Consider the following 15,711-nt stretch of genomic DNA (forward strand, 5'->3'; position numbering starts at 1 on the left):
AATTTTGCTAATATTCGTTAAATTTTATTTATTTTTAATTTTTTTTTATTATTTTTTTTTTTTATTTTTTTTTTTTTCTTCTGATCAAGTTATATTTTTGTAAGTAAATTTTGTGATTTTAAAAACTGGAACACCAATTCTATTGCCTTATCAATAGGATTGGATCAGTAGTGTTATGACACTACAGATGGTAGTGTTATGACACTACTTGGCTGATTGTACTTGCTATTGTGCATTTTATTAATCGGGTTAGTTCATTTGGTATCTCCAGTTCATATATGGGTAATATGAGTTTGCTTTGTACAATTGTACAATTCTTGTGACTTTTACCAGCTGATGAATAAAAAAAAGAAAAGTTATAAGCCTGGATAAAATTGATATCATATGTAATGTAAAGTATCGACACAGGTATCACAAGTATCAAACAGGAAGAATTGATTCCATTGAAGTATCAAATGAAAAGCATTGGTCCCAGTATCGCAAGTATCAGACTGGAAGTACCAATACTACAGATTATTTGAAGTATCGAATCATCCCTAATATGACTAATAATGCTCTCCCCTCAATTCCCCACAATCAATAAGAAAAGATCGAGTAAAATGTATATTTTATAAATATATTTATTAATAATTAAATAAAAACAAATTCCAGATTGATCCTAAGGAGTGGGATGGAGAATTTCCTGAACTAGCCAATACAATTCTAAGACAGCATACTGCACAAAGTGGACTACAACCAGCTGATGAATACATGGCGAGGTGGTTAGAGTTTATCCGTTTTCATTCTGGCCAACCATTTTGTTATTCACTGTTTCTAAAAGTCCTAGACAAGATTATTCAGCCGCTTAAAAATGGTCTATATTCAGATGAAGAGGTACTATTTACAACTCCATTTAAACACTAGTTTTTGATATTAATAAATATTTCATATATTTATTCTTCAACTCAATAATGTTTTGTATGCATTTTAGAATAACAAAATTATAATACAAATTTTAAGTAGTGATGAGCCATTAAATCACACTGACTACAATGACAAGTTCAAAACTACCTAATTTATTTATCCATAAAAGGAGGGCATTGCTATTGCTTTGCTAAGAAAAGTGATATAACAATGGATGAGTTGTATCCAGAAGCTTTATTTAAATGCATAATAAAAAAAAAAAAAAAAAGGAATGCTTAATGGCTTTTTGAATCATAAAAAAAAAGATTTAATTTATTTTTCAGGTTAAACTATTTTGGGAAAGCACTAAAAGAATACTTCCTCTCTTTTTTCAACACATAAGAAAACTAAGAAAATTGTCTCAAGACGATAACAATTTTATTGAAGGACTGACTTCAATTTTGAAGTAAGTATTTCAATATACTTCAAAGGTTCTAGTAATAAAGTACCAAGGTATTCTCATAGACTGGCTTTATCTGTAATTGTTTTCTTTTTTTAATAAAAATTCTGCTAAATAATAAATATTCCTGGCTAAATAATGAATTTTGGAATTAGTAAATCTAACATGAAACTATTTGGAATACTCCACAATAACTATTCAGGTGTGTCTGTCAAAAAGGGACAAGGAGAGGGGGAGACAAAATCCTGAGGACCCAGGATCTAGGGGACCCAATGAGAGTTGACTAAAACATCTATAATAAATACTACCATAAACATGTTTTGACTGTGTAAACTCATAAATATAAATGTTATTTATAAGTAGTAATATAATGTTTTCATAAAAATCTTAATCCATATACAGTAGAGCAGTGATTATCTGAACATCAGTTATGCGAACTGGATTCGTGGAAAAGATACAAGCAGGGATTGACATCGTCATTCCTAGAAAATAAGTTAGAACAGTATTTTCTCAAAAATTTGATTTCCTAGAACTATCATAATCAAACTCTAGTCTTTTTATTTCTTAATTAGTACACTTTTAGCAGTATGAGGTATGTTAGTTTTGGAATGAAATCAGTTTTATTTTGTTACTAGGAACTGTTATACAGTTGAAAATTTAGCTTTACTCAATTAGTCCTATGTATTTTTTCACCTAATTCTTTTAACAACAGTAGTCAGGTAAAATCTGTTAGTTTCAAACAGTTCAAGTTACCATGAAGAGGAAGTTAACATTGAAGCAAATTAATGTCACAACTTTCTTTGTGTCATAATATTGATAAATCTTGCTATGTACGTACATATTTTTATTGAAGTTTATTTTTTTTAACTATCAACATGTCTACTACATAATAAAATATTTTTTTTATACAAATGTGGTGATTGTTTGGCATTTTCCTCTTTTTAAGTGAATTTTGATTATCCGAACCACACCTGATGACATTAATTCAGATAATCAATTCTCTATTGTATTAATATTGTTGACAAAAATAAAACATAAAATTCTGACTGAGAAGAGGCCCACTGTATTATTTCGCCCTAGGACTGGGCTCAGCTGACAATGGCTCTAGGTGTACAACTACCTTTGCTAATTCCTTCTTATATTTAAATAACCATGATCCAGGATTGTACAGACATTACTTCTCATTTTATTTAATAATCTAATTTAATCAATACCTTTAACATTGTGAGAAACCACACTAAAATACTGTATGAATTTTTTAATCATATTTTGTTTGTAGTGTAAAGACATTTAAACATAATTTAATATATATGTGTGCGCGCATATATATAAAATTCTGTTTAAATGTCTTTACACTTCAAAAAAAATATAATTAAAATTTTCATATTAATAATATAAATATATAATAAATTATTATTATTATATATATTAACAAATTTGTTTAATCACATTTTTCCTGAGCAAAAAGAAATTTTACATAATGTATCTAAGTTTGTGCTGGGTTATTTATAAAAATACTTAATCAGGAGAATGTTCTTTACATCTTCAAACATTTTACTCTTATTAAAAACTAAAAAATAATGGTTTATAAACCTTGACTTGTGAGAGTATATAGTGACTCTTAGTATCCCAATACTACTTATTCATGGTGAACCATCTTGTAGACCATCCAATGGTGAGCCAACTTTTCATTGTCCATTCTTCAAGGTAACTGTTCACATCATGTTGTATCCAAGCCAAACTAACTTTAAAATATTTCATTTTTTGTATTCAAAGTTAAAACATTTTATTTAAATTAGTAATATAAAAACTGTGCTCAACAAAACTCTATAGCATTATATATTTTTCTTAAGGGCCCTTTGTAATTAAATATCTTTACTATTTAAGGATTCTATCTCTGATATCAAGTTTAAATGTTCCTGACAATTTTGAGTTGTTTCCAAAAACATCTTTTGGATGGCTCAGTGAATCCAGTTGTTCTGAACAGGATATTGTGCCTATACTAAAGGAAACAATAAAACAGAGTGCAGCAGAATGGTAATTATTTAGTTATAATATATTATTTTGGTATAATTCCAGTATGCTAACCTAATTAACCAATATAGCATTAAGGAAGTTGTTTCTTATTTCAAACAAAACATATCAAATTTATAATTATACTGTTTTCTTAAGTGTTTATTAATTTCTCAAATATAACCTACTATTTAAAAAAAATCTTGAATCCTTGATTGATTACATAACTATATCATAGAATTTTATTTTACATTTAAAGTGTTTCCTTTTTATTGGAAGGAACACGCTACACCCTACGTCTTGGCTTGAAGTCCCACTATAAAATTTCCTATCTTTTTTCCAAATTAAAAGACCCTATTCCTTCCTTACACCGTTCCAATGTGGTTTACCGGATACCCTGTTCAATCCCATGCTGCAATTCCTTCTATATCGGCGAAACTAAAAACCAACTTAAGAACCGCATTTCCCAGCACAAAACTTCCATCAACTCCTGTAATCCACTTGCATCTAAATTATCAGAGCACGCATTAAACCTGCACCATACTTTTAATTTCGACAATCCTTCCATTCTTGCCACTGTCCCCAACCACACCAAACGTCTCATCTCAGAGTCCGTTTACATAAATTTGACAGAGAATTCCGTCAATCATAAAGTTGATAAAGACTGCATCTCCCTTACATATCGAAACATTCTGAACATAATAAAATCCACTTAATACCTTTTTTTTTCCTCTCTTTTTTCTGTATTTCAGAAGCCCATTTTCTTATCATATCTTTTATTCTTGTTTTTCTATATTCTCACAATTTTTTTTTTTAATATTCACTATCCTTCCTGTTTCATTTATATTCATGTATCTATCTTTTAATTTATATTCATGTGTTATCTTCTTAAGTGTACTTATATTAATTACTTTATTATTAATTTTCTATTATATTTTACACTTTTCTGTATCCCCGCTCATTTGGTATATTTTGTTTCTTAATTACTTACACACATTGTATCCCATTATTTTATACTTTACTGTTCACCTAATTTAAATACTTTTTTACTTTGTTTACTTTAAAAATTTGTTTCGTTATTGTGGCATAACTGTCGTCCCCACTCCTTCCAATACCAACGGTCACTCTATTTTTGACTACCGTCAAAACAGGTATGCATTCTGTCTCATCATTTGATTTGTGTTTTTTTTTTCTTTTTACATCTCCGTATTTGTATTTTCTTTAATATTTCTTCTCTTATCTACCTGTTACTATTACCCTTTTCATTTACTATTTACAACCTTTAATTTTTCTTATTATATCTTACTTTTTTACATTTTATACCCCTGTTATTTTATACTTATGTTTTTTTGTTTTTTTTTCTCTTTTTTCCTTTTGTAACTATGTGTTTGTATCTTTTTTAGCCCTGACGAAGCCCTGCAACGTGGGGCGAAACGTTGGCTCAATAAAATAGTATAATTCTACTATTTGAGTTTTTTTTTACCGCACCCGGACCATATTCCATTAATTTTCCTTTTTATGAATGTTACTTCTCCCTTTTTACCTATGATTGCTTTGAGCATTTTCTTATTATAACTCATCTTTTTAATAAATAAATAGCTACACTTATTTTATTTGTGATTAGTATTAATTAGAACTAATGTTTCAGGTATGATCATATTTTGGAAAATAATAAACCAGAGGATTTTTCAAATGAAAAAGTACTTCAGCAAGCAGTTAAAGTAATTCAACTAGTTCGAAATGATATACAAAAAGGAATTGAAATATTCGATAAACATTTTTATTTGTAAGTACAAGGTTGTATACATTTAGCTCATCTCTCTCCATTTTCTTTTGGCTGTAATTTTTATGGTTTACAGGATCGATATATGAAAGCACTATTCTAGTAAGCTTGTACTGAGGCTCTTTCTAAATTGACTATATAATAATGTGCTTATCCTCTTCTAGTCAAGAAAATATGGTTTACTTTCTTGTTTAAAATTTTATTTGTTTACAAGATAACGTGAATGGTATCTTCTACGACAGGCAGATTTATTTTTTCAAAACTGTTTTATGACATTCCTTGCTAATCTACAGTATTCTGCTTTAATTTTTTTGACTAAATAAGATATATTTTATGTTGTAGTAGTTATGTAAGAAATTTGGATATTTAAATACCAGAAATTTATACTAAAATGAATATGTATACTTTACAAGTATACTAAAATTTATTAAATTGAAACATGGCTGTCTTTTCTTTTTTTAAATTTGTAATAATTGGATATAACATTACTTTACATCAGCTAAAACTAAACATGAACATTTTTTTCAGAATTCTTGGAATTCAATATGCTGCTGAGCTCTACCAAATTTATGATACCAAGGTATGTTTTTCTTTATTAGTCATGTCATATAAAATATGTTTGTTGATTTTTTCAAATAAATGCATAACAAACTTCCCAGTATTCTGAGGATTACTCAGAATATCTATATTTTTAACTTTTTTGATTATAATTCTTTTGATTGACCACAATTTGATCAATGAAGTGGTGAGTGCCAATAGTTCAACAAAAACCAGTAGTGCTCAAGTAAAGAATTAAATATAATTTTTTTTGTATGGAAAATGGGTTTCAGTGTAATATAATATGCCATCATCACATTCTTAGTGCCAGCTATATCTCTTACCAAATAATAAAATAATTTTCCTGACTTCATCATTAATTTCTGCTTTTTAAAGGTTGTATTACATTCTATACAAGTCCACCATTAATATAGAATGTTTAATACTTGTTGATCTTACTCTTAATATTTACCATTTTATGATTTGTTTGTTATAAAACATAGGTAATTTACTTTTTTTTAATATTGTCAACTTTTTAGGTCTGTGAGTTAGTTGAACCTTGTGTAAAAAATATATGTTCAGCACTCAAACCAATTAATTTTGATTGTGATGTGAATGGCTTAGATGATGATCATGAAGTTATGTCAATTGGAACATCTCTCTTTGAACTATACTTAATTCTTCAAAAATTTCTGATGTATGTATTTTGAATAAAATACTTTTAAACTAATTCCTATTGTTAGCAATACATTTTACTTATTGTTGGATCATTTTTCCTTTGTAGCAATAAAGTAATGGTTAATATTTAATGATGAACTATCAATGAAATTCTTTTCTTGGTTATTACTTAGATTGATAGTTCATTTTTATTTGTTCTTTTTTGTTGGAGTGTTAAGTACTTTATATAGAATGATATTAAGTTATATTTTTATATAATATTTATAAGTATTTTTCCAACAATAATAGCTATTGTGAAACAAATAATAATCAATAACAATAAAATTATTTTAAAGCATTATCGATTTCTCTATCTGTTTAATAATTTTCTTCAGAATTCATATTTAATTCTTTTTCAACACCCTTCTTTTGTCCAAAATTGAATCCTTTAACATGTATATCTTATTACCTTAATCTGATAATATATATATATCCTGATTAAGTTCTCTGACCTGGTAAAGTAAATTCTTACTATTAATTTCATTTCTACCTCATGCACTCTACTCTTAATTTACTTGATACACTGATTTTTAAATAGAATTGGAAATAGTTTCCATTTCATGTTAAATCATGGTTTTGCCTCAGAGCCCTAGAGTTTATTATCCATCTTATAGAAGTTATGGCACTAATGGAGTGTAAATTATAGCAAAAAGCTACGTGTATGAAATGTTTGCCTGGACAACCCCTTTGTGATGTCTTGTAACAGTCGATCATTTGGTTCTAATTATCTTGACATTGTATAGGAACCGTGCCTGCTGTTCTTTGCTGTGATCCCCAAAGTTATCAAGAAATGATTCCAAATGGTTTTCCGAAAAATGTACTTTAATGCTCAAATTATCTAATTTTTTTCAAAATTTTGAAACATAATTGTGACTATTGTAGAATATTATTTTGTGACTATTCTGATTTGTGGTTCACAAAAACATTTCTGACAACTGACACAATGCTTCTCTTTACTTTCAATTCAACTTGGGTCCTAACATTTAGCAATTCATTGTTGTTAGTGAGGTTAGATATTTTTGGTCCATCAAAGATGCCCACAATCAATTTTTCTACAATGAGGCCAGGAAATAATTTACTGATATATTTTAAACAATCATCATCCTTATTTAAAGCTTTGGTTACTTGTAGATTGTATTAAATACTGGTACTGACTAATCTTCATGGTACAAAATGTCTCAACACAGGTGTTAGAAACTTTAAATGTAGTGTAAAAGGTTGAAATAATTATGAATTTAGACACATGTAAATGCCTCTCTTCCAAATTTGTTAACAAAATATAAGTATATCATATGTGCTTGTGTCTGACAATAGTTTTGCTCACTGATATTGTGACAAATAGATTAGTCTTTTTTGAAGTTATATTATTAATGTGTTTTGTTATTGATATTATTGTGGAATTTTAATGTGTATTAAAGTAATATTGAAAATAAATGTTATGAAATTATTAAACAAATTTTGTTTGCAAATTAATTTGACTAGGTATTCAAATATTTTTTAGATTAGGAGATGGCATGTTTCCAACTAATATTGGTTCACTTCATGTATCACAGTTTCATTTATGGTTCCAAAAAGGAGTGGCTCATTGGCTTGACATTGCTGTATATAAGGCTATTATGAGAATAAATAAAGCCATTGAACTAGATAATCTTAAACCTGTTGATGACAGTGTTACATATTCTTCATCAGCAGTGGATACTCTCTCAATTTTTTATCAGGTATATTTATAATCATAATCTTAGAAAAATATGAAAATGCATTGAAAATGATATATTTGGTGTTGTAACTTAACAATTTTAATAAAACTTTGTGTTCATTTGAAAACCTCATCAGGCTCATATAATAAGGAGTGGACTTCTCTGTTCATATGCCTTCTCAAAGTAATGAGGCTTCTACTGTACCTACAGTTACAAATTAATAAAACTAATGAGGTTTCAGATGAGATAAGGAGATGGACAAGATCAGCAAATAGATGCTATTTTAGACTACTTTGGCATCATCTGAGATGTTGCTTAATATTGAGAGCCACAAAAACTAAGCTGTATAAGACATTGATTAGACCAGTACTTACGAACGGGTTAGAAACCTGGAAATCTCCAAATCAGATGAAAGAGATCTTCTGGAATTTGAAAGAAAAATTTATAGTAACATTTACAGTCCAGTGGAAGATGGTACAGTATCGTAAATGTGTACAGGAGCTTTCTTCCTAACACCAGAAGATCCCTTTCATATGATGTTAAGAAGGCCTAGGTTTCTGACCCGTTCATAAGTACTGGCCTGATCAGTATCTTATTAAGTCTAGTTTTTGTGGCTCTCAATATTAAGTTGCTTTCCAAATGCCTACACAGTCCAAAATACAATTGCCAACACAGCCTAACATTTAATCAAAAGTTAATATCAATTAAAATTCAAAAATAAATTTTAATCCGATGGTTTTATGGTGGACTCATGAGTTTTATTGTCTACAGCATCTGGATTAGATATTGTCAGATGGGACAACACAGAAGCAGGACTCAGCTTTTTTACAGTATTTGAAAATTTTGTTGATTCTTTAATTTTAATATAATTTCATAATATTAACATTTGACATTTCAGATTAAAGTATTTTGGACCCAATTAGCATGGCCAGATGTTGAAGGAAATTACACCTTTGTTGCTAAGATCATTGATGTAAGTTATTCAACTATAATTTATTATGAATTTCCATTAATTTTTTTTCTTTATACCTGAGAGTAATAAATGTATTAATATAAGATTATATTTATTAAATAATAATGATTGCTAGTCGGATATTTTTTTGTAACAGTCGTTGAAAAGTTTATTTAATATGATATTTATTATTTTATGTTGAATCTTCAGTTTTTAGTCTAAAACTTTTTAACTCTAGCTGAAGAGTGTTATGTAATACATGGGCAATGCAAACCCAACTATAGAAAATCCTTGAAATTAAGAAAGAATATCTGATTTCAGTAAAATTTACAATAAGAATAATAAAATATATTTATAAATTCAACTTTTTTCGAAAAGACAAGTCCTTGGTGAATGCCAAAAAAAAAAAAAAAAAAAAAAAAGAAATGGTACGATTCTGCACAACTGTATGGTAGAAACCTTTGTTTGAATTAAGATTTGATTTTATTGCTTTAAATATCAATAAATCATTAAAATCTATGGATTTAGAAATTCCTTATAAAAGATTATATATACTATAAATTTCCAATATAAAACCCTTATAAAAAAAAGCTATTTTTTTTGTGTATGAAAATTGTCTTGAGTTCTAACTAAATATTTTATAATAATCATTGCATCTGTCCTAAAATTATAATAACTAATACTGTTATTGTTTTCATAAGGATATATGTCGCTGTTGTGTTCACTTTGCTGATAAAATGGGTACAAAAGTCGAAACATTGGGTGAATCAGAATCTGTCTATGGAAAAAAATTTGAAGTTACTAATGAGGTAAGTCTATTATTATTATTGTTCGTATTTTTTCACTAGTATTATTTACATTCATCTGTATTTATTTAGCCTTTTGCCAAAATATAGTCTTGTAGTAATAAAAAATACATATATTTTTTAAAAATCTTTATGAGTTCAAAATTACAGTTTTCTTATGTTAAAATGTTCAAAAATGAATAAATGATTAAATATTATCAGCTATTAATTCACTGGCAAGTAGGTTGTTTTGTTTTTTATTTTGCATGTTGTGGTATGTCAATTTTTTTTTTTGTCAGAAGCACCAGACTCTAAATGGTCCAACTGCTGCTTGAAACTTATTATGACTAGATGGTCATTATTTTAAGCCAAAAATATCCTGTAATGTATTGATAATTTTATAACACTCCTCAAAAATATTTAAGTCCTAAAATCAGTTAACATTTCATTTGCTCGTTGGAACATAAATATATTTAAGTTTTATCTTAGTTACTAATTTCATTTCATATACAATTTATTTATTTATTTTTAGTGGTGTTTAGCAATTAATAATATTGATTATATTCGACAATCCATTGAACCATTTGTTACTCAACTTGGAACTGATGATTTGTTAACAAAACTGTCTGATTTACGGAATCCAAAAGCTGCTGAACACTGTAAACAAACTTTGAAATTGGTAGTAGAAAATGCACTTGACAATGTCCGAAATAAAATTATTGATTTATTGGAAAAAGTCTCCCTAAAGGTAATATAATCATTGTTTTGTTTTTTTAATTTTGGATGAACTCATTAGTGTCAAAGAAATAATGTTTCCTCCTTTAATATTTATTGGTAATTTATTCTTACTTTCTAAGTAACAAATATTTATACATTAATGAAAAACTATTATGTTATAAATGAGTATTACAAATTTTTTCATTTTTATAAATTAATATTTTATAGAATCATTAATATTATGAGAAAAACAATATGGCATTTATAGAATTCATAAAAACATTAGACTTCATGAAGTATTTTATTTAAAAACAATTTAGATTTAATCAAACATTACATTGTTGAATGTGAATACAAAAATTTGATATTTTTATTTTATCATATTACATCTAAAGGTACCTCTACACATTTGTCAAACTCAACCAAATTCATGCATGTGCAAGCCTGTAGATAGGTTATTTGGATAGGTTGGTATAAGTTGGCTTAAATTTGATGCCTAAATCAAAGGGCACTTGTGCTGCAGCCACTCATTTGTATTCATAAATTTTATTTTTTATTTATCACAGCACAAATATAAGTTTACAAAGACATTATATGTTTGAGTAATTAAATTGACAATTATTTGATGAAAAATCTAGAATTACAGTTGTATTTATAGGTTATGTTTTACCATTTCTATGAATTTGTATAATTTACCACCTAATTTGCTGTTATCTGGGTTTCCTTTCATTTCACCCGTCTTTATTTTGATCCTTTTTTTATGATGAAGTTAAGTAAATCGAATGTAATAGCTTACAAAAGTCAAAAGAATCAAACAAGCATGTGGATAACAATGTTTGTTGCTGCCTCTGTTTACCAAGCAATTTATAAGAATCTCTAGTTCAGGAACTTATTATTGAGCACTTGCAAATGTCAGGCATAGATTTTCTCTTATAAAACACTTTCTGATGTCATTAAACCATGGCTATCGCTCTGCCTCAATTATTGAGGAGAAGGGAGCCAAAGTTTTGTTACCTTCTTCATTAAGAAATTTATGACAAAATGTGCAACCAGAGAAAGGTTTTAAATGCAATAATTTGTATATAGAGAATCGAAGATGATTAAAAGGAAAATAAAAAATGTGCATACGATCCATTATTTTGAATCAAATTATATCCAGGAAATCATATTTTCACATAGGTGAACAAATTCAGTGAATGAAATTTGATAAAATTTGTGTTAGTTCATGTCAACTTGCCTCTAGCTTTGAGTACTTGGCTCATTGGTCCAACCTTAATTCAAAAATATATGTGTATCGTGGAAAATATGTTGGTACAATTTAAGCAAAAGTAGTGGATGTAATTTGCTGAAATTGATACTAGATCCATAATTTTTTACTTATACCCTACTTTTTCGAATTTAGACCAAATCAGAAGCTGTTTTCGAAATGAAAGAAAATTGTCGACTTAAATTTGTTATTACTATTTTGTTTTTATTTCTTACATGGATACAAAGTTTTCCTTTCTTCAGTAGTGAGAAAACAAAAAGGGACCTGCTGGGACCATATTAAAAGAAATGGTCCTTGAGAGAATCATTAGGGGTGATGATAATTCTATTGCCAACACTCATGGTGGAGAATAAACATACAACAATAACAGTAGCCTTTGTCTGGGAATGGCTTAGTGTGGAATCTTAGGCTATGAAGAAGCCCATTTGACCAAGTAGGGAGAAGCAACAGGATTAACTGCTATAAAATATGACACATTAAATGACTGGAATATTACCAAATAACATTAAGGTTATCAATTATCATTCAATAACCCATTTTTGAAACATTTTAGTAGTTGCTGATGGCAGTCATTGCTGTACCTAACCACACCTACAATAATAATAGTGAACTTATTTATTTATCATTTTTCACTATCAGTTTTTTAGATTTTTAGTTCTTTAAACTTTTTATTATTGAATTTTCTATTTTTATACAAACAGAACGATTCAAAATATTGGGGGGGGGACAAATGGCAGCATCCAGTTTAACCAACCTGGAATGGAAGATCAGAATATATTACTCAAAAAATTACTTATAGATGTTACTGGCTTACATTCAACATTGGAACACTTCTTATATGGCTTTTAAGTTTTTTGTTAAGAATAAAGTGGTTTAGAACAAAGAGCTTTTATTTACTAGAGTAGTACAATGATGAAAACTTTCTGGTGGTTTTCTTACAAGCTTCCCAACTCCAAAAATACCCGTAACAAATTGAGATGTAAATGTAACTTACAATGTTCTGTAGGAAGCAAAAAAAAATGTAATCATAGAAGACATCTACATTCTTTAAGGTTTTAGATAATAGGGGATAATGTTTATAGCATTTATGCTGGAGTGCATTGGTTTGTATATTATTCCTTAATTGAAATTCTGTTGATTTTTTCAGATGTCTCCTAATGTAAAACGATTCTTATTGGGAGGAGGAGAAATCCTTAACCAAGGAAATAACCATATGGACAGACTGATAAATTACTTGGATGATAATTTAACCACATTGAATTCACAATTGAACAGTGATAATTTTGAAAAAATTCTTGCTATTTTATGGGATAAAATATATTCCATTTTAAATGAATTAATTCAAGACAGCTTAGAGGTATGTTTAATTTAAACCACAGTGCATATGATTATATGTTATTTTTCTTTGTGCACATTTACTTTAGCTAAAAATAATATTAATTCCGTATTTATCTTTAACTGTAATAAAAAAATACTTTTTAACAAATAAAATTTAATTTCTGTTGTAATCTCAAATGATTGATATTTGAACTGAGGAATTAGTAAAGTACATTTTGAATTATCTCTTTAAATTATATTTTTTTAGTTTTAGTATTATTTTTTTTATTATGTCTGAACAATCAGCAGTATTATTAAGGGAGCAGCAGGATGATTATGTCATAAGTTTGCCTCGTTTGGAAAAGAATAATGACTAAGTTATTTAGTAACTAGAGAAAGTGGTTTGTTCATATAATATATGAATACAGTATTTTTTAGAGAAAAGTGTAATAGCATTCTGGAAATAAAATCATGTTTTAAAGATTTATCAATTTTTAATAATGGAATTAATCTCAGAAAGGTAAATTACTTTACTCCCAGGCAGCTGGCTCGGTTATCTGTTCATTGGTATAGAAACATAGAGAAAACTTTCATACTTGCCGGATACAAGTTTATTAATTAACCACCAGCTAGATGAGGTGGCTATCCAGCAGTGAGTTAAATGTGAAATGGGCCTTACTGGCAGGATAACTTTTACCCTTAATTTTTTAATAAGGGCGTTGAGGTGGTTGTGTTAGATTAGACTCCAATTCAAACTGTGAGGTTCTCTATAGCAGAAGGCCTTGATAGAATTATTATATTATTATTTTTTTTTTTTGTGTCAAAACCCCTTTATTCATAAATAAATACAAAAATATAAACATATATACAATACTTTTACATTATATACAATTTTGATTTTGGTACTTTTACTGGAGCTGTGCTCCATTCTAAGGAATGGCTGAATATAATGAAAATAAAATTTTGGAAATATCATTGATTGATTTGTTAAGTATGTATGTATTATTATTTTTTTTTTTTACCTCCTATTTATTTTTATTTATTAAAACTATTACAATTATATATAGTACTTAAAAACTAAGAATTATATATAAACTGTATACATTTTATCTTGGGTTGCCTTACGGCATTATAAGATGTAACAAACTTGGTCCGCTGAAGGCGGTTTATACATTAAGTGGCTGGATTGCCAGGGGCTTACATGGAATGGGGACGGACCATTCCGGCTGTTATTATTATATTTTTTTTATTTTCAAAACCTCTTTATTGATAAAATATATACAATACAAATTATATGTTACAATAATATAATATATAATACATTTATATACAATTTTTCTTGATTTATCTTACGGCATTATAAGATTAGCAAAAACATGGTCCGCTGAAGGCGGTTTTACGTTTTGTGGCTTGATAACCGGGGCTTACAAAGAATGTAAGGGACATTCCAGTGCTGTTGAGGTGTGGGTGACTTCAGGCTGCAGAGCCAGAAGTCCTTCCCTCGGCGAGGACGTCGGCCAAGGGGACCGTGCTTTGCCACCTCCCCGGTCTTGGTGGAGGGGCGATCTCTCGGAATAGGGGATTGGCACAGGCTTTCAGCCCATCAAAGAATTTGATTTGCCTACGGCCTATGTATTCCGCCACAGAAGGGAGTTGGAGCTCCTCACGGATTACTCTATTCCTGGCCCGGTGGAGTGTGGTTCCTCTGACTATTCCCAAAGGAGGGAATTCTGGAAGCTCTGCAGTTTGGTTAACATAGTTTTGTAGAGGTGTCGCATGAGTGGTGCGCCATAGAGCAGGGTTGGACGTATTATGGCCTTGTAGATCTTCAGCTTGAGACGGAGCGAGATCTGCTGTGAGGTGAACAGGTGATAGAGTCTATACGACTTCTGTCAGGCCAGCTTAAGTCTCTCCCTGACGTGACTGGAGGTGAGATGCCTGTCAAGAGTCACGCCGAGGTAGAGGATGCTATTGGAGAGTTTCCGACCCTCACCATCCACAACGAACTGCTGGGGTAGCCTGCTCTTCTTCCCCTTCTGGAAGGACATGGCAATAGCATCCATCTCCAATGGATTAACCTTGATGCCGTCCTTCTTCAGAGCAGCTACAATGGTGACAGAAGCAGTCTGTGCATAGTGTAGGGCCAGTTCAGCTCTTATGCTGGAAGTGTAGACACCGATGTCGTCGGCATAGACTGCTACCACTGCATCCTGATGCTTGATGGCAACTACTGGTGCTGTGAAAATGACGAACAGTAGAGGTCCCAGCACCGAGCCTTGAGGTACTCCGCAGGTGGTGGGGACTGGAGGTGACAGGTCTTCACCAACTCTTACAACAAATGATCTTCCACTTAGGTAGTTTCGGACCAATAAGCATAGGGCAGTGGGAAACTTGAACTCCTCCAGTCGGCGGAGCAGCAGCTGGTGGAACACGCTCTCAAACGCCTGGCTGCAGTATAAGGAGATGAAGGCGGTCGCATAGTTGTTCTTCATCCACTCTATAGTGTGGGCTGGCAGCTTTACCAGGTGATGATCACATGCGACAGCTCGTTGGAAACCAGTCTGCTCAGGTGGTATGATGTATT

The 15,711-nt window shown here is 29.8% G+C and overlaps 1 protein-coding gene across 3 annotated transcripts in view; it reads left to right on the forward strand.

The window, feature by feature from the left end:
* The window catches only part of stac (C2 and C2B_Munc13-like domain-containing protein staccato), a 149,083-nt gene that overhangs the window by 124,154 nt on the left and 9,218 nt on the right, over positions 1-15,711 (forward strand). For all 3 annotated transcript variants that reach the window (XM_014417496.3, XM_014417497.3, XM_014417498.3), the window contains 11 exons: positions 652-873; positions 1,227-1,348; positions 3,230-3,379; positions 5,004-5,141; positions 5,667-5,718; positions 6,215-6,372; positions 7,894-8,110; positions 8,988-9,062; positions 9,743-9,850; positions 10,359-10,574; positions 12,958-13,167. In XM_014417496.3, the coding sequence (XP_014272982.1) occupies positions 652-873; positions 1,227-1,348; positions 3,230-3,379; positions 5,004-5,141; positions 5,667-5,718; positions 6,215-6,372; positions 7,894-8,110; positions 8,988-9,062; positions 9,743-9,850; positions 10,359-10,574; positions 12,958-13,167 (1,668 nt within the window). The remainder of the gene's footprint in view (positions 1-651; positions 874-1,226; positions 1,349-3,229; positions 3,380-5,003; positions 5,142-5,666; positions 5,719-6,214; positions 6,373-7,893; positions 8,111-8,987; positions 9,063-9,742; positions 9,851-10,358; positions 10,575-12,957; positions 13,168-15,711) is intronic.

This window comes from Halyomorpha halys, unplaced genomic scaffold (assembly GCF_000696795.3).
Source record: "Halyomorpha halys isolate HHAL.00 unplaced genomic scaffold, Hhal_1.1 Scaffold158.1, whole genome shotgun sequence".
NCBI classification, from domain to species: Eukaryota; Metazoa; Arthropoda; class Insecta; order Hemiptera; family Pentatomidae; genus Halyomorpha; species Halyomorpha halys.